Raw genomic sequence first — 22,250 nt, 5'->3', positions numbered from 1 at the left:
GGCTAATTTCTAAAAGATGAAAACAACTAACACAAATCATCAGTTATAGTTCAATGTCTTTTTAAATGCTCTTAAATACCAAACAAAAAAACCCCCAAATATTTAAAGCCTGTATAAAGATGAATATTAGCATTCCAGCCTTGGTACCTTCTCTTAACTGTCAGGTAGAAGTGATTTTTCAAGCAACAGTGATTTGAATCAATATAAATTCTACTAAATATAATACATAATTTTTTCAATGTACTCATATTTTATAATACAGAAAATCTAATCAACCATGTTGATCATGATGCAACAATATTTTAATGAACTCACAGAATTAACTAACCTTAAATAGCTAACCTTAAATTCCAACTTTCCAAAGTCTCACATTTGTACTTTCAATTATTGCTAATAATAATAATCTATAAGAATGTTTTGCAACACTTTTCACTTGAGACTACAAGGAGTTTCATAATTATAAACTATTAGAAAGCTGGAAAGCAGATGACTAAGTGGATTCCTTGATATTTATCTTCCAATCATATGATATAATCACAAGCTCATTTTACTTCTTATTCTAGAAAAATAAATGTTATTTCTACATACAATTTCAACAGAAATAAATAAATATTGCCATAATTAAAAGTCACCTGAGAAAGCAAAATCTATTCATTATCAAATTTGTATTGGTGAAATCAGTCTTTATAGCCGTGATATTTTCTTTAGTCACCATGAGCATAAAATGACAGGAAATACAGTACTGCCAATTAGGTTCCCTAACTACAGCAAACATATATTTTCAACACAGCCCAGTGCACTTCTAACATAGTTAAACTTCCAGGCAGAAATCATTGTGCATATTCTTAGGTGAAGTCACATTGCACTGTTTTCACTTTGAAGTGTATGGTATAGATGTGTCACTGATGAATATGGGTATGACTAAAAATAAATATACCATATATGCCAATAAATCACCTAACCTACAAAATTAAATAGAGCACAGTCCATGAAATTCTTTGAAATAAAGTGAATCATATCCAAATAACACTTGGATAGTTTGAATGGATTTTCAGCTGATTTACTGCATTCTTCCAACTTGCTCTACAGATTGGAATTCAGCTTCCCATTTCACTGAACAAAAATTATTTGGATAACCCACCAAAACTGTTGAGGAAACTGGATTAAAGAGAACCAAAAAGACACATACTGTTTGCAAAGCTCATAGCAAAACAATGTGCTTGGCCTTAGGGCTCATTCTTTGGTTTTCAGCTGCTGGGCCTAAGTATTCACACTGTTGGCTAGAAAAGTATCCTTCCTCTGTGTAAATGAAATTACAGATCCTGTAATTCGGGATCCACAAATGGCAGAGATGCTCTGTTACATGTTCATCCAGGACTAATTGGAACTTCCCAAGAGGAGTCGAGGATAGATTCTTCCTTCAATGCCTGATGTACTTTACCCAAAACAGTCAAGACTATTTTACATTAAATTAACAACTGAAATAGCCTCCAGACAAAAAGAGGACAAGCAGCCATAAAGCTTTCTAAAAAATATGCTTTGATGCAAAATAGGAAATTATGACAATTATCTGTGTTCCCTATAAAATTTCCAAAATATTGAGATCTTTGAAATGGCATCATCTATAAACCACAAAAATATCTCCAAGAATATTCATTGAACCACAATATTCATTAAAGAAGGCATATTTTGTTTGTCAGCTACCTGACACTAAATGAAACTCAACAACCATGATGGAAGCACATCCTTATCACACCAAAGAGAGCAGTGTAATATACACAGTCCCAGAAAACGTCCAGCAAATCATCAGGAGTACATCAAGTCAGGCTTTCATCTGTCTTCAGGTTTTTGATCAGGGTATAGTTTGTTAAAAGAAACAGTAAATACATAGTTACACTTGCATATTCTATGGCTTACTTTACAACCTACTCAAGTTAATGTCACAATATATAATAAAGATTCAAATATATTTTTATTTAAATAATAGTTTTAATGTATCCATAATACAATGACCACATGCATTAATTTTTAAAGAAACTGAAACTGCATCTGACAGAATGTGTTAGGATTACAAAATGCATGTTGATACTAGTAATTACACCAGACAGTAATTGTTCATAATTTACTTTCCTTTCAAAATATACAAATAAAAAGTCGTAAGTGCTATGCTTATTGAATTATTACACCTACTTATGGTATATGCTTATATATTTGTCTGAGTATAGACACGTGTTGTATGTAAATGTACTGACATATATATACAGTAATGCATTGAATTACATTCCCATGGTTTGTGCCTTCACATGCTGCTTGTATTTTTAAATGGTAAGCTCTTCTTTGTGAGAACAATATCTCCTCATGCTGTAGGTATGAGGTGTGTATTACAAAAGGGTTTATTTCTGACTAACTTCTGTGTGCTACTGTGATACAAATGTGAAATAATGGTCCCTGGTGGAGATTTGTCTAGTATCAGTGAGTAAAGCATGATGATTCATCCCAAATTTAATAAAAAATTATGAATAAATTTTGAATATTTTGAATAAATAACTCAATTTTTGAAAATTTATTTTCCTACAATGTGTAAGTCAACTTAGAAATGTGTGGATTATCCTATGGGATTAAAGTTATGCACAAATTTTCAAAAGTTGTTATCAACATATTGCATATCAACTTACCAAAACTTTTGTACCAGGAAAGTAAGAAGGCAAATTATGACAGAATAATAATCTCAGGAACACAAAAGCATCAGATATCAAACTCATTCCTTTTCACTCTATTTTTATACCTCTTATGCTTCTATTCCTTTTTGTCTTGCTTGTACTCTTACACACAAAACCACGATGAAGACAAAAGACATTCATCATACATTTTAACTAGATTTCTTCTTAAATATTCATTACCATGATGTGTTCCAGTTTGAAAATCTAAAACTGTTCTAATTGTTTCACTTCCTAGGGCATCCCCTTTCAAAAGTAGTGATTCTGTTATTTAACAGATAACACATGTGTACTTGCTGTTTTGCTGTTGATGCTATAACTTCTCTCCTGCATTTCCCAATTTAAAGAAATAAAGAAGGAATATATAGAATGTGCTTTTTTTTTTTTTTTAGTTTATTTATTTGTTCATGAAGAAGATGGTTTGGAGTTCAAATTTTCTACCCGAGCACTCACTTCCAGTCTGTGGAAGTAAAAGGACTTGAATGGAGGAAGTTTATTTTCACCATGCAAAGGAAAGGTCTGGGTTCTCTCGACTTAAAATACAATGACCACAAGATTTATGGATGCAGAGTGAAAACATTCCACCTTCTTCTTACAGAAACAACTCCAATAACAGAACAGACCCAAAGAAATCTATTTCAGGCAAAAGAGGAAGAAACATTCAAAAGGTGAGAGGGAAAATGGGAAACAAGGGAAGATATCACTGATACCACAACTCTGTGAAGTTATTATGCAGGTGCAAAGTGTTATTAATTCTAAATTTAGAAACTCTTAGTTCTGTCTGATGATATATCACATACACACAAATAAATGCTCTGTGTTGCACACTGCTTCTAATGCCCAACCTAGAATTTTCTGGACATAATGTCTAAAGTAGCAACGCCTCTGGTAGAAGGACAATTTTACATTCTGGTCAAGCAGAAAAGTATTGCTTGTCTTTTTGAAGGCTCAGCAGTCTGCATGTGAGCATCCATGAGTGGTGAAAAAAAGTTTCTGTTTATGAGCTGGCCAGAGAAGTAAAATGGTCTTTGAAATGAAAGATAATTAAAGAGTACCACCACTATGCTTGCCTTTTGATATCCAATCTGCCTCGGTACCTCCTCTCCATAAATGCAAAAAGTAACTTCAGTAATATTTAGAATGCGTACATTGGCTTTTCAAATCAAAGGAAATGTTTCCAGGCAGGAACAGATAAACTGGTGACAGGAAAGCTAGGCTAAACCTACACTGACTTTAGGGTACTGAACCTGTAATCAGGCTTATCTCTGACATGGTTTTGAACATTCCTACTATTGTTTCTAGTCTTGGATATTCACTTTTTCACAGGCAGCCTGCATGTTCTGTTTCTTCAGCATATGATGCATTCTGACATACATAAGCATATGCCACAAAAACATATATGAGAATGGGAATGCTCAGTCAGGTGCAGTATACACAGATTTGCTGTAGTCAAGGTAAATTCATGCTTGAATCTAAGGCAAATAGTGCAAAAATGTTTCCTCTTCAGAATTCACCAAGAATTGTTTCCAAACAAATTTGAGCATGGACTTATGAAGGTGAGGCAAATCTAGGCTTCCATACAGCTAGGTTAATTGACTGAATTGCAGTTCAGGTATATTCATATTCATTTCACACCTATCTCAGTCATGTTCTAATTTTATCCTCATACAGTGAATGTTAATACAGTATAATTTGTAATTTTACTTTGTGAAATTAGGAACAGATCAGCTAGCATGTGACTACGTCTTTGAAAAAGAAAAAGATAGAGGTGAGAACTTTCAGAGTACACTAATAAGTTGCAGGAGGAATCAAAAAAATATAGAACAAAGTCTCTGGAGATGATTATCTTCTTACAACAAGGGCATTTTATATGGACTTGGCCTTATTCTAATTGTACAGAAACCAAGGAGAGTAAAAGAGCTATATCAGTGTTTAAATATTTGTGGAAAACAAATTTTATATTTATATGCTAAATCTTCTTTCCTTCCTTCTGTCCAATGGTGGATTTTTGAGGAATATTTATGAAAGTATGTTCGAAAAAATATGTTAAGGATTTTTAGGAGTTAACGGCTAGCCTCAGAAAAGGTGACAATTAAATGAAGAATTTGAAGTGATATTTCATTTATAGAGTTTTATTCCAGTACTTCATATTTTATATCTCTGTGACATGCTTTGACATTTTTTATGATGAAGATTTAATAATAAAACAAGAAATAAATAAGTTAGGCTCCCTCTCCCTATGAATTAAGCTCTAGGAGCACCTCCTGCTATCCACAATGAATTGAAATTGAAATGTTTCACTGCTGTAACTTGAGATACCCAGGAACAGATAAGGTCCTTAAACTTCTGGCTTCTTCTATTTGTGCATATTGTTTTATATTTCGAGTAGGCCTGTTTAAAATACATTGCAAGATATATATGCTTATATGCATAAAATGAAATACTTGTTCATACCTTCAAAGTATCCAGCATTTATAGGCTGTGTCTTCCCTGGTGGTTTCACAGGGAGATGTTTATTTTCATTGTTTTTGAACAACGCCAGGCGCACAGCTGGGTCTAGATGACAAGAACAAGTTAAAATCAAAGGTCAGACCTGGCTCATTCATTCCTTCAAGCAGTTTTTCACCTTTTAGCCACTTAATAAATGAAAATACCTTTAAAAGTAGGTTTTATATTCACAAAGGATTACACTTTCTAAAATAAAGCCATATAAATACACATGCAACTGAGAATCAAAGTCATTGTTTTGCAGGATTTTAACACTGTTGATCTTTTAGCTCACTCATCTCCAAATTAAAAATAAACTCCGAAGCATATATTTGCAGAAAATATTTTTTTAAATCTGGTTTTAAAGCTTGAAATTAAAGCAGAAATAGTAACAGGATACATGTCAAGCACTGTTTCTAAAAGCTTTGGTCCAGAATTATTCAGCAGTCCAAATCAAGACATTTACATCTAAAAAATGTTAACAGGAGGCAGCTTATTTTTTAAGACTACACTTGTAGACAATAAGTTAGTCTTCCTCCATCTCCCATCCTGATTGAAATTAAAAAATACCCCAGAAGTCTGTAGACTCATTTATATGCTGAAGTATGACATCTTGATTAGTTTCTTTACTGTTACTTTTAAAAAGTGTGCAAAGAAGTAAAGAAGAGCAGAGATTTGTATATAAACCTAGATAAGACATTCCTTGACTGGTAAAAAAAAAAAAAAAAAGTTTAATTAACAAAAGCTAAACTGATGAAAAACCACACTAGTCAGGAGAGGTGACTTTCACATGTTATTTCTGACATGAAGGAAGAACTTTTTGCTTGGCATAGGAGGAAATTAAGAGTTTAAGGGAAACAGTGTGGTAGAAGGAATATGAAAATTCTGGGCACAATGCAGAATAAACCAGTGATATATTAAAAAAAAAATAGGGATTGAAAAGAATGTTGAAACAAAAGCAGATACACAATGACAAGTAAAGTATAGAGAGTTTTGTAGGTATGCCATGGAGCAAGGTAACATGAGTAACAGAATGACAAAGAAAAGATAAAATAAATACATTTGACATAGTTAAAAGAAGACAGTAGCCCAAGCAGACGTATCTCAGGAATATCTGAGAAACAATGAGGCAGAAGAAGCTTGTCAACAAAGATGACTAAGAACTGTCTGAAAAGGGTAGAAATTAGTAATGAGGAGGAAAAAAACAATGGAGTTTATCAAGAAAGTAGAAATGACAAGGGAAGGATCTAAATTTTCACAAAGAATGCATGTGTAGCAAAAATGAATATGTGAGACACTGCCAGAACAGATAGAGCAGGAAAACAGGTTATGGAAAGACTCAAAGAGCATTCAGACAGAATATACTGAAATGACGAGTTATGTCTGGTGCTTCATTTTGAGTCTGTTACATGACCTTAAAAGTGTTTATTGAGAGAGTTTATAAGACCATGATAATAAAGAGCTTTTTTGTTGTTGGTTTTCTTATTTCTAGAAATAAAGCACCAGTATGTCCTGTTAAGCTGGTGGGCAACTTCTTATGAATTTTAACAACAATTTGTAAAGTTGGTTTTGACTAGACCCCTATAGCTGTAGCAGGCACTTCAATTACAAACTAATGGAACATAAAGGGATCCTAAGAGCTCAGCTTTTTCCCAAAGAGTGGGAAGATCAATAACAAGCCTGGAGAAGATCTCTAATGGGGTGTGGCACTCTTAAGAGATTATGCATTGGCAAAACACATCAAGATGTTACAGTATTCTTGGATGGCCAACACTGCAGCAGCATGCGTTTGACAGAGCATTCCTAATGGTGCTAACCTCTCATAAAGCAGCAAATTTGACTAATGAAGGAATTGTGGCAAGTAAGGATGTCAGGGTCTCCTCTCCCCGCCATGTAGCCCTGGGAGAGGGGCCCTGAGGGCACAGACACACGGGGGTTCCCTGCCCCTGGTCAGCCTCGTTCCCCATGGGTTGGTTTGTGTTCCCCTGTGCGGGCAAAGGACCCTCGGGTCCCGTGACTGTAGCAGCTCCTCGGCAGAGCCCGGCCATGCGGCTGGGGCAATAAACATCTCTGAAACATCTAGCAAGAATTGGTCCATAGATATTTCTTTTCCACGGGACTCCTGGTTTGATATAGGTGTGTTACAGTATCCCCACTGTAATATGGGGAGGGAGTAATATAGGCCATGCCAACCTCACAAGGCAGAATCAATGGCACCTTTGTTATCTCAAATTGTCTAAGAGCCTCTCTCACATGGTTGTAGAATGATTGTAGCTTTCAGATTAAGCCAGAGGATGTCATATTTAAAGTAATTTTAACTCACTTTTACTACCTAAATTAAATTGAACTATCCAAGGTGCAAAATAAATAATGATTAGCTCCATTAGTTTCAAAGGTAGATTATTGGAATGATTCTGATAATGGAATAACTTTATTCACAAATTGGATTGCTAGGTTTGGAGATTCCTTCACTCTGTATAAATGGATAAAGTAACCTTCCAACCAAAATAAAATTGTGCCAGACTAGTGTATGTCAGGGTCGCAAATGTTTGGGACAGTGAATCACAGTAATACTTGTGATTTAAATACCTTGAAATTGTATTACGTTATGCTTTAAAAGTTATCCTTGAAATTTTAGATAACATAAGTTGCAAAAAATATTTTAAGCATGAATTATTATTGTCTTTTGTATAGTTCTAAGATACATGGCCATACAAGTCCTACACATGGATAAAAATGTACAAATAAAATTTTTTATAATTGTAATTTTTCCAACATCCAGCACACAGTGTTGACAAGAAGACTTTTAACTTCTTCCAGCTTTATGCTAGTTACAAAAAGTGTCTTTCTTCAATAGAAGACCGAAGGCAAAGCGACAAAAATAAAATGTCTTAAGACAAAATGCAATTGAAAATTTCCAATGTAACTTTGATTAATTTAAAATAATTCCTGAAATAATAATTTTTTTCCTATGTGGGTCTATTGACATCAGTCCAAAATGTTTTAAAAATGTCATCTTTCCTTCATCCAACCTCCCACTCAATTCTATGGAAACACCAAGTCCAAAGTTAAACTGTACCAAAGATTTTTGGTGAAGTCACACAGAGTAATTATTCCCAAGTTAGATTTCTCAAACATTTATTTGTGCACAAAGATATCAGCAGTAAAGATATCATGAACTGGGAAGAAGGGTAGATAATGGAAATTGTTCTTCTAAGAGATTTCCATCAGAAGATTTATCTTTGAATCTTTGCAAAATAACTTAAAAGAAATTACATGGATTTAACATAGTGCCAGAATACTTGAATTTGTACCTACCTGGATCACCTCAACCATTGCCTACAGCTCTTTTGTTATTAAAAATGAGTCCTTTTCTTTATCTAGTCCCAAGTGTAGGCAATATTACATAGATTACTTCATAATACTAGTGCTTTTCAGTCTCTGAGTGAGCTAGGGAAATGAACTCCATGTATGCTTTGATGACAAGCAATCAAATGTTTTAGATTTCACAGAGAACTGTGAAAGAGTCCAATAGTTCAAAATCATAGAAATATCTTCCTGGATTCTGGCACACTCATTTAAATGTGGCTTATTAGATGATGGTCTGTGCTTGCAATCTAGAAACCAGGGAGGTAATTTAATGCACATTCCTTGGCTGCCTCCATATATAGAAGTTAAGTTGGACAAACACAAGATATGTTATGGAAAAAATATGGAAGGAATAGTTACTGCTTGATCTGGCACCACATTCCTAAACTTCTCGTTAACACCTGAAAATGAAAAATTAAAATGCTTGCCATCCAGTTTTGTTGTGGAATACCTGTAATTAGGAAAATGTAAACATAATGTGACAACTTTAAAGAGATGCTAAGACAAAGTAGCACACAGCAACAGATGCTTATCTGTAATGTAAATTCATTTGGGAGAAAGACTAGATTTTGTTCTATAATGGCACAGGAATTAGAACTGCAAATCATCCATGGCTGGAGTTCCCAGAAGATACTGCTACCCGGAATTGACAGTCAGAACAAAAGCAGCTTTTTTTTCTGTTACTAATATAGATCAGTGGTCATTTATGTAATGTGTAAGACAGAATAATAATATGCTCAAATTTTTATTCTGACTGTTAAGACATCTCTTTTGGAGCTGTGGGTTTGAGGAAGGTGGGTTGAGTTTTTTATTGTTTTTTATTTCATTTTTAATTAGTATTGCATTGCTATCTAAAATTCTAAACTCAAACTAAAAAATATTTGCTGACCTCTATGAAATGTCTTTATCACTGTGTTCTGGTTCTAGTAATCAAGGTCCACTTCAGCTGCTTTTTACCTTTTTTTTTTTCCTTCCTATCTGGCACCAAGTATTACCATAGAATCATAGAATCATTAATGTTGGAAAAGACCTCCACGACCATCAAGTCCAACATTTGACCAAACACCACCAGGTCAACTAAAGCATAGCACTAAGTGCCATATCCACTAATTTCTTGAACATTTCCAGGGATGGTGACTCCACCATCTCCCTAGGCAGCCTGTTCCAATGTTTAACTACACTTTCAGTGAAAAAATTCTTCCTGATGTCCAACCTGAACCTCCCCACTGCTTGAGGCCATTTCTTCCTGTTCTGCTGCTGTTTGCCTGGGAGAAGAGTGACCCTCACCTGGCTACAGCCTCCTTTCAGGTGGATGTAGAGAGTGATGGGGTCTCCCCTGAGGCTTTTCTCCAGGCTAAACATCCCCAGCTCCTTCAGCTGCTCCTCTCAGGACTTGTGCTCCAGACCCTTCACCAGCCTTGTTGCCCTTCTCTGGACATGCTCCAGCACCTCAATGTCTTTCTTGTAGTGATGAGCTCACAACTGGACACAGCACTCAAAGTTGCCTCACTAGTGCTGAGTACAGAGGGACAATCACTGCCCTGGTCCTGCTGGCCACACTATTTCTGATGCAGGACAGGATGCCATTGGCCTTCTCAGCCATGTGGGCATACGCTGGCTCATGTTGAGCTGCTGTCACCCAGCATCCCCAGGTCCTTTTCCTTTGGTTTGCTCTTCAGCCACCGTTTCCCAAACCCGCAGAACTCTCTGGAGTTGCTGTGATCCGAGTTCAGAGCCTGGCACTTCATCTTGTTGAACCTCAGGCAATTGGCCTTGGCCCATCAATCCAGCCTGCCCAGATCCCTCTGCGGAGCCTTCCTGACCTCCAGCAGATCAACTTATTGTCATCTGCGAATTTACTGAGGGTGCCTTCGATCCCCTCCTCCAGATCACTGAATAAGATATTGAACAGGTCCAGCCCCAATACTGAGCTCTGGGGAACCCCACTAGTGACCAGTTGCCAACTGGAGGGAGCACCATTCACTACCGCTCTGTGGGCCTGGCCATCCCGCCAGTTTTTAATCCAGCAAAAAGTCTACCTGTCCAAGCCAGCTTCTCCAGGAGAATGCTGTGGGAGGAAGTATCAAAGGCTTTACTGAAGTCCAGGTAGACAACATCCACAGCCTTTCCCTCATCCAACAGGTGAGTCACCTGGTCATAAAATGAGATCGGGTCAGTCAAAGCAGGACCTGCTTTTTCTAAACCCATGCTGGCTGGGCCTGATCCACTGACAAGAGAAGATTTTTTGGAGAGGAAAAGGTTAAACAAGAAGTGATACACCAGTGTAGGAGAGACAAGCTTTCAGCCATCTCAAAAGAAGTTAACTATGAGAGGCTAACATAAAATCCACAGAACCAAGGAAATTACAAGTTAAGCAAGAAATTTGGTATTATTGTACCAAGACATCTTCAGGAAGCTAGGATTGTTATGAGTCACAGTCACTTAAGCACAGTGAGGCACAATAACGTCTGCAGACACAGCATACACTTGGTATCATTAAAATACAGGCCACAACTTTCTTTAACTACATAAACAAGCATACGTAGTAGTAGTGGATTAGGGCATACAGGCCTTAAGGCCATGAGTTGGTGGGACTGATCAGCTGCAATATCAGCCTTGCCTGAATCATTCCCTATTATAAGGCTATGCTACTTTAAGCTCTCCCTTGTAATACAAACCCCAGGATTCAGTGCACTTTCTGGTATTCTTTTCTATATTGAGAAGGTATGTGGCCAGACATACGAGGTAAGATACTTCTCAGTTTCTATATATCTAGAGTTTAACTCTGTACTTCAGCAAGTCACTCTAGGTTGTGTGTCTAGGCAATGGAGAACTGTAAGTGCTTTTACAGTGAGACTCAAGTGGTCTGTTTTTGAATTATGTTTTAAGAGGAAATTTCTTTCCATAAAACAATGCAGATGACTAACTCAGATGTGGACTTCTATAATTATCAAATGAATATCATCACTGTTGCACTAGTAGAAGACAAATGTTTTATATGGAAAATAAAAAGGAAAAAATTTCCACACCTGAGTATGTTAAGAATCAAAGCTGTTCAAGGCTGTCCAGTCCAAGTTCCAATCCAGCAGAGGTCTTGACAATATTAAAGAGCAACTGTATAACTCTCTGAATGCAAGCTGATTTAACACTTTGCATTTGTGAATCTCAGGTCTAAGGCAAAGGAGTTTGATAGCATATGGAAGCAGAAAACATACTCTGACAGCTAGTTTGTTCCTAGAAGTTCCATCAACACCTTATCATTACCTGCAAGTAATGAGATCCTTACACAGAATGATCAACAGTATATAAAAGATGTTTGGGATTATACTGAAATCTCAATGTAAAAGCTATCAGTTTAATGTGAATATCTTATCATTTATTTGTATCTAGAACCTTTAGAATTGTTGCTTTGCATTTTCTCAAAAAAAGTTTTGCTTCTAAGTCAGATGTGTGAGTAGATATAACATAGAACATTGCTTCTTTATACCTTATAATTCCTTCCATCCAGTGGATGCTGGTTACTTACTTTCTAGTGGTTATGAATCTTTATCACAAACAAAATTATTTTTTTGCAGTTAGCATATGTTCAACTACTTTAAATTAGAAAGCTAAAAAGGAAACAGTTGTAATTATAACACTGAAGACCCGGAAATTCAAAAGAAAGAACAGAAATAGTATTGCTAAAACTAGATCCTACAACTTTCCATATTCAGCATCAGTAAGTACAAGATAAACGAACGTCATTTCAGTGGAGATGAAAGCAATAGGATGGTAACTTCTATGGAAACAGTAAAAGACAATGTTGACATCTACTTATTCATATAAATTTCTGTCTGCTTTTAAATATTAGAAGGAATAAAATCTTTTTTGGAATTCCTGCTTCAGTAGGGTTAAACTCAAAGCCATTGCCTAAGACTGTGAAATCTCTCTCCCTAGTTACACTGAAATTGTAAAAGTAACCTAGCATGAGCTGTACCACACAGAGAAAGATACTGGCAGCCTAATGGGTCTGGTTGCAGTTTCCTGATCTGGAGCTGGCTAGCCTCAGGATAAGGTCTATATACTCTAATTGAAATGCTGAAAAGTCCCTCTGTTCTACCAGACTCTCAAGAAGACCCTGATTTACTCTCACCTCTTTCAGAGGATGTACCTGATGGAAAACATAATTACATATGTGGAGATTCTTCTCACATGGAGAATATTTGATCAGCATCATTTTTTAGTACAAGATTAGAGCTTTAAGATCAATTTAATATAAAAATACTTGTTTTGATTGATAATATCCATTTGGTCCTTACTGACCAGGGAAGGACTGGCTGTCAGTGGGCTGTATGAGAAAGAATAGTCAGCTTGATAACCTTTTTACTTAAACGGGATGGGGTGAAATATTTTCAGTCACATTTTTTGGTTCTGGAAACTATGCTTTCTGTTCATCTGAAAAAAACCCTGTGATTTTAATGACAGACAGAGAACTCCATACAGGCAAATTATATACACAGGTTATTTTTGTGTTTGATGTAATAGTCAGAAAGACAAAAAAATTCTATATGAGGTAGTGTCAAGAGGAGAAAATTTGAAACTATAAAAACATTGGGCAAAAGTTTTTCCAATTTTTTTAAAACTAGCAATGTACTTTGAGAATATTCCAAACATTACATTAAGAAGCTCAACACCCATACATCATATTGAATAATCTGAACAAAGTGAACATAAACATATCCAAGAAATCCATTAGAACTACAACAAAAATAGGATAGCAAATTTGATATGCTCAATCAGACATTTATGACTGGATTAATTACTAACATAAGACAGACAGCATATGGAGGAAAGAAGATATAACCTAATAAGTTTTATTCATTGAAAAATTATGCAGAGGCCAAAAAAATGGAATATATATTAATAACTCAGCTGCACACCAAATACTTATTGCCTTTTTTTTTTTTTAATAAGGTAACATGGTAGGGCACCATGGAAAGCTATGAAGATTTAAATATAATAACTTTAACCTCCTATCCATATACTCTCATTTCTACAAAGCACAGTTTGCTGATTACTTGTCTTTTTGTCACCTACCCCTTTTTTTTTTTTTTAACTATAGGTCATTTTTGTCACATTTAGTCTTAGTCATAGGCATGGTATTGAAAGTAGAAAAGATTACACAGAAAAATGCTTTGCTGAAATATAGGTTGATTGTAGGTTGATTTTTGCCCTTCAAAGAGCAAAACATCTTTCAATATTTTCAACACTTAATACAGTAGAGTTTTGCAAAGTTACGCAGAAGAGTGTAGCTTGTGATACAAAATATATGTATATAAGGGTGCATTTTCTAAAAACCATTTAATGTTAGGTCCTATTGTCAAATAGGGTCATAAATGTTTAAATGTTTCTTGTACTATCAATATTTGACTAATATGTTTATTAATATATTCCAGCAACATTTCTATTAGCATATCATATTAACAATTAATGACTCTAAGAAAGGTTCATTGACATTGGAAGTATCTGAGAAGAACCAGAACACAGCTGGATGAGAGGCTGGATAAACTTTATCTATTTCCACAGTAAATATATAGTTTTAAAAATTTTATGATTTAATTTCATCTATATCAAGCCGGTTTTTTTTCATAAATAGTTCTTGCATAATTCAATAATTTTAACCTGAGATTTTCCCAAGAAGAAAATACAAAGAGAAGCACAAAATGCAGAAATATAAATTTCACATCAAGAAAAAGAGATACATGAACAGGAAGAAATTAAATTTCTGTTTACCATAGCTGTCAAATATTCAACTTCAAAATGGTTTTTAAAATCTAAATATCTTGATTTAAAATGAGTTGTTTTTACTGAATCACAATCCAACTTTATTCAAATTAAAGTTTAATGTTGTACAAGCGAAGTTTTTAAAAGAGAGACACTATTTTAAGAATGGAAAAATTACATCAATATAACCATTATTTTAACTGTTGACTTACCTAAATATTTATTACTGTATTTTTTAGGTTTCATTTTATTGGCCCTCTTCAGCATTAGCTGTGCAGTAGAAATATCCTTAAAACCCCTAAGGGAAGAAAATAACTTACTAAATATTTCACATGTATTATGTTACACCAGCTGCATATTATTGTATAATACACTTTTCAAAAAAAATACTGGTGTGTAGTACTGATCCATGGTATGAAACTTTCTGAATTACAGAGATAGCTGCAATTCTTATCTTAACATTACATTATTGCAACTTAATAAGATAGTTCCCAGACACTTACAAAAATAATTACAATCATTTTTACTTTGGTAGAAAACAGAGATTCTCCAAAGGTGGAACTTAAGAAAAGCAAGCAACAACAGCCAACTATACCATACTTATTCCTGGAAGCCACTGTGTAAGCAAAAGAGCTTAACATACCATTCTTCTGATATTTTCTCTTCTTTTTCAGACATAAGTAAAAATTTCTTTTTTTCTTTCCAGTTAGAAAGCTGCGATGACATTGTTTCCTTCCCTGACCTGGAAACAAAGTATAAAAGCAGTAATGAAAGGTAAGTAAATAAGAAAGGCTCTGGGGTTACACTATTTTGCAGCCTTTATTATTCTGCAACTTGTTTGTGCCTTTTAAAGACACTTTTGAAGCTTGGAAATGATACAAAAAAAATCCAATTTTAATACTTCATGAAGGTTTTATCTTGGAGAGTAATAAAAGTCTGCCATCAATTTGAAATGTTTACATTTCAATTACTTGAAGCATATTTCAGTCCTTTCACAGAATGCAGCTGTGTAAGAAATCCCTTTTAATCTTTATCTAGTCTTAAAGATCTCTATTCCAACATCTATTTCATAACATGTGAAAATATAGAAGTTTTATGATAGTCAAACCTAAATAAATAAAACTACACATATATAGTCTTATATTCCTATTTATGGTAGTCAATGAAAAATAACAACTGAATTTAATGTATTTGGTTTTAGCAAGTAAATACATTTTAACTCCAGTAATATCACATTAACCAAAAGTTGCAAAAACATCAGAAAATAGCCTCTTCTTCTCCTTTTTATTTTTGTCAAATCCAAATGAACTAAATATAATTTAAAAATATATATTTTAACTTACCTGCCATGAAAATGGATTTTTTCTGCTGAGTATGAATGTGGTCTGTTAGCAGACTGCCAAACTTCTTGTGGCAATAATGACAAACTATCTGAATGTTCACTGGAATCTGAAGGCCTAGAAAACTTCTAAGAGAAAGACAAGGAATGCAGCTGATGATCCCTGTAAGTTGGAGTTTAAAATGTGCAGGAAAACCTGCACCAGTGTTTGCAGAGTTTATCACTATAACTGAAAGGATTCTTAGAGGTGACATGCCCATTACAGACCTTACTTTCGACTAAATAAATAGGACAAAAAGGTGACTTTATTTACACTTAACATCCCCAAATATAATAAATTGTACATTTATAAGACTCCTTTCTCTTAATTGTAGGAAACAAAACATTAGTAATACTATGCTTGTGATAAGAATAGAAAACCCTACAAAAACAAAAAGCCAAAACTTCAAAGTTTATCAAATATCTAGCAGACATTACAGTTCGATGACCTTTAGCTGTTCTGAAAACATTCAGCTGTTGTCATATAATGCAGATCTTAGTATTTTTAAAGTAGGTTGTCAACTAGAAATTTTTAATCCACTGCCAAATGTGCAGATGAAGCACATCATCTTTTTTTCTGCTACTGTGAAGTAAAGTGTTGAAATAAATCCAAAATAAAGAAAAAATTAAGCAAATGAAAGAAAATCTAAAAGAAAAATTGCATCTGGACGTGAGGAGGAAGTCTGAGACTTCTAAAAGTAATTGTGTTTTTAAGTCACTAAATTGTCATATTAATCACCCCAGAATTGCATATCCTTAAGGAATGAATAAAGACTGAAGACTAAGTTGTTTCTGTGACATGTTACCTTTGGCCAGTGCAGCTGGTTTGAGAGCAGGAGTGTTTTTGAAGGGAAACGGGTGGAATCTAGAGTTAGCCATTCCTTCTCTAACGCAGCCTGCATGAATGAGCAAAGTCAAATAGTGCACTGACAAAATCAGTTTAGTTTTGATAACTCTTGCAAAGTCTCTTTTAAATTGTCTTACATACTTTGTACATCTTTTCAAGTTGTATATCAGAACTGCCACCTGCAGAGCAATCACACTCAAAGCACCTTTGGAGATGCTGTGCTGTACTGTTTTATTTTAAACAGATCAGATCAAGGGTTGTGGAAGTCCTTTCGGGGTTTTGGTTTTGTTTTGTAAATAAGACGCTTCTCCTCAAATTCCTGTAATTTTATTCCAACACTGTTAGTAAAACAAACTTATTATAAAAGACTGCCAAACTTTGAAAAAATACAGACCCAAGAAACTTAAAGGCATAAGGAACATGAAGAGCTTTGCATGCTTTTTTTGACTAATTGAGTATTTTATGTCCAGATGTAGGTGCCTGATTCTGTCAAACTTGCTTTTCTTGAACTGAATTGGTGAGTAATTTTCATTGAAATGCAAGGTTAAAAAAATAAATGCTATATGTAAATGCTATATGCTTCAATTAAGCAGTTTTATTTTTGATGTAATGGAATAAGTGGGAAACTAAAATAATAGTTGGAATGAAGAAGGGTGACAGAATTAGTTGCTAACTGACATCCCTAACACTTTAAGGCAGAATTCAGTTTTCTTTCATAAAAACAAAATCTAGACTTTGTTTCAAACCCAACCTCGGATCAAAACCTTTGTTTCAAAACCAACCATAACTTGTTTTTCTTATAGGTCCTTGAGGTTTTTTACCACATGTCCTTTCAGTATCTTCTGATAACTGAGAGAAGCAAATCACTCCCACACAGTAAGTAAATACTGCTGAAGAATTTGGCTTGACTTACAGGGCTCACTCATAACGGTTCTTCTTGCTTCAACAGCAAAGAGCCTGGGGTCCATTCTTTTGAAAATGACCAGTTTATAAAACTGGACTACGTTTCTCCCATACATAAAATATTTCAGATTGTACTGATTTCTGACCCTGAGAAATTATCCTCTAAGTTTGGATACCTTATTGTGTATATTTTTTTACGGCCTTAGATTAGTGAACAAGATCTTCCAAGGCCTTTGAAATTCTGAGAGACAAAAGAATCATATTCCAGGTGTTTTGAAAGGTTACCTCAGGTACTGGCCACTCAGTTTGGTGGCTCTAAGATCACTCTTTCTGCTTCCATTCTGACCAAGCTTAGAAAGATAATAATTTTTGATTTTATTTTCATGTCTTAAAATGGATTAATTCCTACATCTGGTTGATTCCCTGCTTCTGGAATTCCCTGTTTGATTACAGTATGTTTTGGGTTTCATTCCTTTATTTAATAAATCTGGAAAATGTTATGCCCTCATTATTAAAAGATAACTGCTCTTCTCCTCCTCCACATTTCAATTCATGATAAATATGTAACATTATCCATTTTATCATAACTCCTCTCTCAGGTATTTTAAGAAATCTATGTAAATAAACTGCAGAGGCATACAACAAAAAAAATGTAACACATTCTTAACTTTTACAGTTACCTACACCCTCTAATTTATCTCTCCTCAGTGATGTGATTACTCTTATGTTGATAACCACTGAGTGGTAGTTTCACACAATTTTCATTAAAAAAAAAAAAAACATTCCAGAAAGCAGACTGTAGTAAATCAATCCCAAAGGGGATCAATTAAATATGTGACATTGGTACAATTTGAACATAGAAGACTGACAATTTCTTATCTCAGCAGAGACAAAACTACAATATATTCAAGTTTTATAATTGCCTGGGTGCTATAAGCAGAATGGTCAAAAAGAAAAGCTATGAAAAAGGTGCAACATCTGACAGAAAACTTTCAGCGAAAAGAGATATTATTTCTCCTTGTGCTCTTTAAATTTATTTCTCAGCTGCACTATGCAAATCATATTTGTAGCTTTTCAGATGAGAATTTTTCACTTATTGTCCAAGTCTGGGCATACAATCCAGTCTACAGTGATGGTATATGTAGGTATATGAAAATAGCAGATTTTGGAAATATTTATTTCCTCCTCTATTTGCAAATTAATCAATACAGGTAGGAGAGAGGTAGATTCCCACTTTTTGTACAATTTAAATGACAATCAACTCAATTGGTGCGTACAATGATGTGTCCATTATTTACCTGAGTACTTAAATATATTACAGTAGCAGTGAATATTATCAAAGCTCTAATGTCAGATTTCAGGCCAAGCCTGCATGCTAGCTATTTGAATTATTACCTCTCTGATGAAATAGTTTTTAACAGAAAAAAACCCAAAAAAAACAATTAAAAAAAGCCCAAACAACCCAATCAAAAAAAACCCCAATCAAAAACAACCCAATCAAAAAAAAAATCAAAGAAACAAATGAAAAACCAAACCAAACCAAAAATCTCCATGAGAAATAACACTCCAAAAGTGTAGCCAATTTTTTGGGACAAGAATCACTTAACAGTACACTGATTGAATCCTTTTGCTTTATAGTTGTACCATAACCCAATTAAAGTTCTTTACTCTTAATATTTATGTTAAAACTTTTCTCACTAATATTTTCCTAGTGCAATGTTTGCCATTTATTAACTTAATATTACTAGTGTTTCTATATTTTTTTGCAGCCTATAAAATGTATTTCAGTGTCCTACGTGTTGAAAAGAAATATCAGTAAAAATATAAAAGTATGAAACAAAGATATAAATATGCAAGACAATAAAAAAAAAGATAACTGATTTATCATTAAGCATATCTGGTACTTCTACAAATGTACAGCATATTCTAAAAATATACCAGCCTGATATTTGCTTTGTCCACAAAAATAAACACATAATTGATTTTCAAACACACCCTTCCACTATGTTTTCACTGGACATTTTCACAGAACTAAGCTCAAGAAACTTCTGTCCATACCTTCCCTATAAACAGTCCTAATGAAAAGTTTATGACAGTTTTACCAACACCTAAGGCCATAAACTAGATCTGTTTGAACTGATATGTTCACTAAGATTAAAAAACAACAATCTGAGATCAATTACAAAGCAAATAAAATGTCAGTTTTTGATTGTATGGTCTACATAAACAGCTATAGATGTAACATATTTATATTTATATTTATATTTATATTTATATTTATATTTATATTTATATTTATATTTATATTTATATTTATATTTATTTCTAGAGCCACATAAAAGGAAGTTCCTAAATACTGAGGTATACAATGTGGCTTTACACATATGTGTAAATCACATACAGTTAACACATATTAGTTCATCTGAAGATATCTTTTATGCTTTTGTATCCTCTATACTTTATTTCCAGTGTTTGTTTCAAAAAGTCTGTATTAATTACTTAAAGTTTCAAGTTTCACAAGCACACAAAACATACATAGACCTTTCTATTTTTTGTTACACCTATTTTTTTGTTAATCTGTTCTAAACAAATTTTTAAATTTTAAACACAGTACAATTATCCATGATACCACTCCTCAAGAAGGCGGAGGTGTGAATCTATTTGAGGTTGGGGTTTTCTTTCTGCATTTTAATAATGAAACTTTTGTATTATTAGCTATTTCCATTTATCCATTAGGATCAAGAACTTTTTATCCTGATTCACAATGCATTTTTTATCCTTTGAGAGACTACTCCCAAAAGGTTCCTGCTTTGATTTTGCAGCTCATTAATAAACTCTGGAGGTTTAGGGATTTTTTTTTCATGGCATATTATATATAGCCTTTTTCATTTTGTTACTCCTTCATTTTTCAGGTATTTACTCTATTGCTTCCTTTGCAAAATGTAACAACTATTTATATCAAGCATTAAACTTCTGTAGTGTCAGAAACAGAATTCAATCCTACAATCACCAAAGTGAGTGAGAATGGTTCTACTAACTTTAATTGCATCTGAATGAGCTGCTGAAAAGTCAACTTGTAGTGCAAACGTTATTTACACAATCTAATCCTAGGCATCTTTTATATGCTCTGATTACGTTCTGGAGCTAAATAATCTTTTCTAATATATCATGACTATACATGTAATTAGGGCTGTTCTGAGTCATATTTACACCATGAACAAAAAGTAGTTCTCAGAACAGTGTAAAACTTATGCTCAACTTTGAAGCACTTCTACAAGTAACTGTCCAAACTGTGAATAATGCCATCACATATTGCCTTTCATCTCTCTGAGATCAAGGAGGATCACAAGAGCACAATAGAAACCAAACCAATTCCTGAAACTGTACTATGGTTTGAAGCAGAGGATGCAAAAAGGCATTAACAATACAGGCTGAAAAGAAAGGCCAGCATTTGACATCTAACAACTCTGTTCTGGTCAGAGCAAATATCCATCTACATTAGTACTCTGTTTCCAGAAGAGTTCAGTAGCAGTTGTTATGGAAAAAATGAAAAAAGCTGGACATGATGAAGCCAATCCTTCCTTTAGTACATTCTTTCAGACCTTGGAAACTGCTGGTTTAAGGACTTTCTGCTAAAATCTAGGAAAATATTCATCACCTTAAAACAGTAATCTTATTTCTAATGACAAATATAACTATCTAGTCAGTGTGTTTGCCATGTCATCTTTATGTCAATCCAGAAAGAATGCAAATCATATACACCACTTATAGGATCTAACTGCTAAAGTGGTGTAGATCAACTTCAAAAGGGCATCATGCTGGATGCCATGGGACCTGAAGCTACCCCAGGTTTCCATGCGTGGTGACCTCAGAATCACCACCTAAGAAAACTGTGAAACTATCTTTGAAAATTAGGGAAAACTAACTCTTTATACCTCTTTCCTTTCCTCTTTCATCTCCTCATTGCTCATTCACTGTTTTCAGGACAGGGATTGTTCAGAAAAACAAAATTATTGACATTTACGTAGTGCATTTATTTATATGGTATTTTAAGATAAAAACAAGTACATTACCCAATAGAATATAGACAAGCAGAAGAAAACGAACATCCAAACCACACCATGAACTCAGAGTAATGACTGGCTCCTGATCATTACAACATAGCAGGAAGAATGGCAAGGGAAAAAGAAAAAGGATCTTCTTTTAGAAATAGTATTTCCATGTTCAAATTTAATAGAAATTGTGTGCAGAATCCTCTGCTTTTAAAAAAGATTCATTCTTCATCCAGTTCACCTGCCTGGTTTTATCCAACATGTTTTTCTGTACTTCTGCTCCCCTCTCTGAGACAGGCCATTAACGCCATCCTTAGGAGGAATAACCCTTTTTCAACCAGATTTTACAAAGTATCTGCCCTCTCCACATTCAAATTTGTTTTCAATAAGAATAAGAATACTACATAATTAGAGTAAATAAATGAATGAATCAGAATTAATCTTTCCATTAGTCTTCTCTATAGAATACAAATTTGAATAAAGTTCTTCAGGCTGGTGATGTCCTTGATTTCTAGTTTTCAGTGAGTATATTTGAATAGTGCAGTTAAAATCTTGTTCACTGAAAGACAATAAAAAAGTTAAAACCAAAGAAAAATGAAAGGCAGAACCTTCAACATCATTCTATGACTATTTTAAATAGTCTTACAAAGTTCTTTTGGGCCAATACACTCCACATGAAGAACTACTTTTCCTGATGTTAAACATCCTGTAGGTTAAATACTAGCTTCGACTGG

At 34.2% G+C, this 22,250-nt stretch overlaps 1 protein-coding gene across 1 annotated transcript in view; it reads right to left on the bottom strand.

Moving 5' to 3' along the window:
• Window positions 1-22,250, bottom strand: part of LRRIQ1 (leucine rich repeats and IQ motif containing 1) — a 103,621-nt gene that overhangs the window by 34,040 nt on the left and 47,331 nt on the right. The window contains exons 19-23 of the mRNA XM_069003904.1: window positions 16,521-16,610; window positions 15,680-15,804; window positions 14,980-15,078; window positions 14,549-14,634; window positions 5,172-5,273 (exon numbers count right to left, since the gene is read on the bottom strand). Of these exons, the coding sequence (XP_068860005.1) occupies window positions 5,172-5,273; window positions 14,549-14,634; window positions 14,980-15,078; window positions 15,680-15,804; window positions 16,521-16,610 (502 nt within the window). The remainder of the gene's footprint in view (window positions 1-5,171; window positions 5,274-14,548; window positions 14,635-14,979; window positions 15,079-15,679; window positions 15,805-16,520; window positions 16,611-22,250) is intronic.

This window comes from Aphelocoma coerulescens, chromosome 1A (assembly GCF_041296385.1).
Source record: "Aphelocoma coerulescens isolate FSJ_1873_10779 chromosome 1A, UR_Acoe_1.0, whole genome shotgun sequence".
Lineage (NCBI taxonomy): Eukaryota > Metazoa > Chordata > Aves > Passeriformes > Corvidae > Aphelocoma > Aphelocoma coerulescens.
The sequence above is the reverse complement of the archived record's forward strand: the minus strand, read 5'-3'. Positions and strand labels throughout refer to the sequence as shown.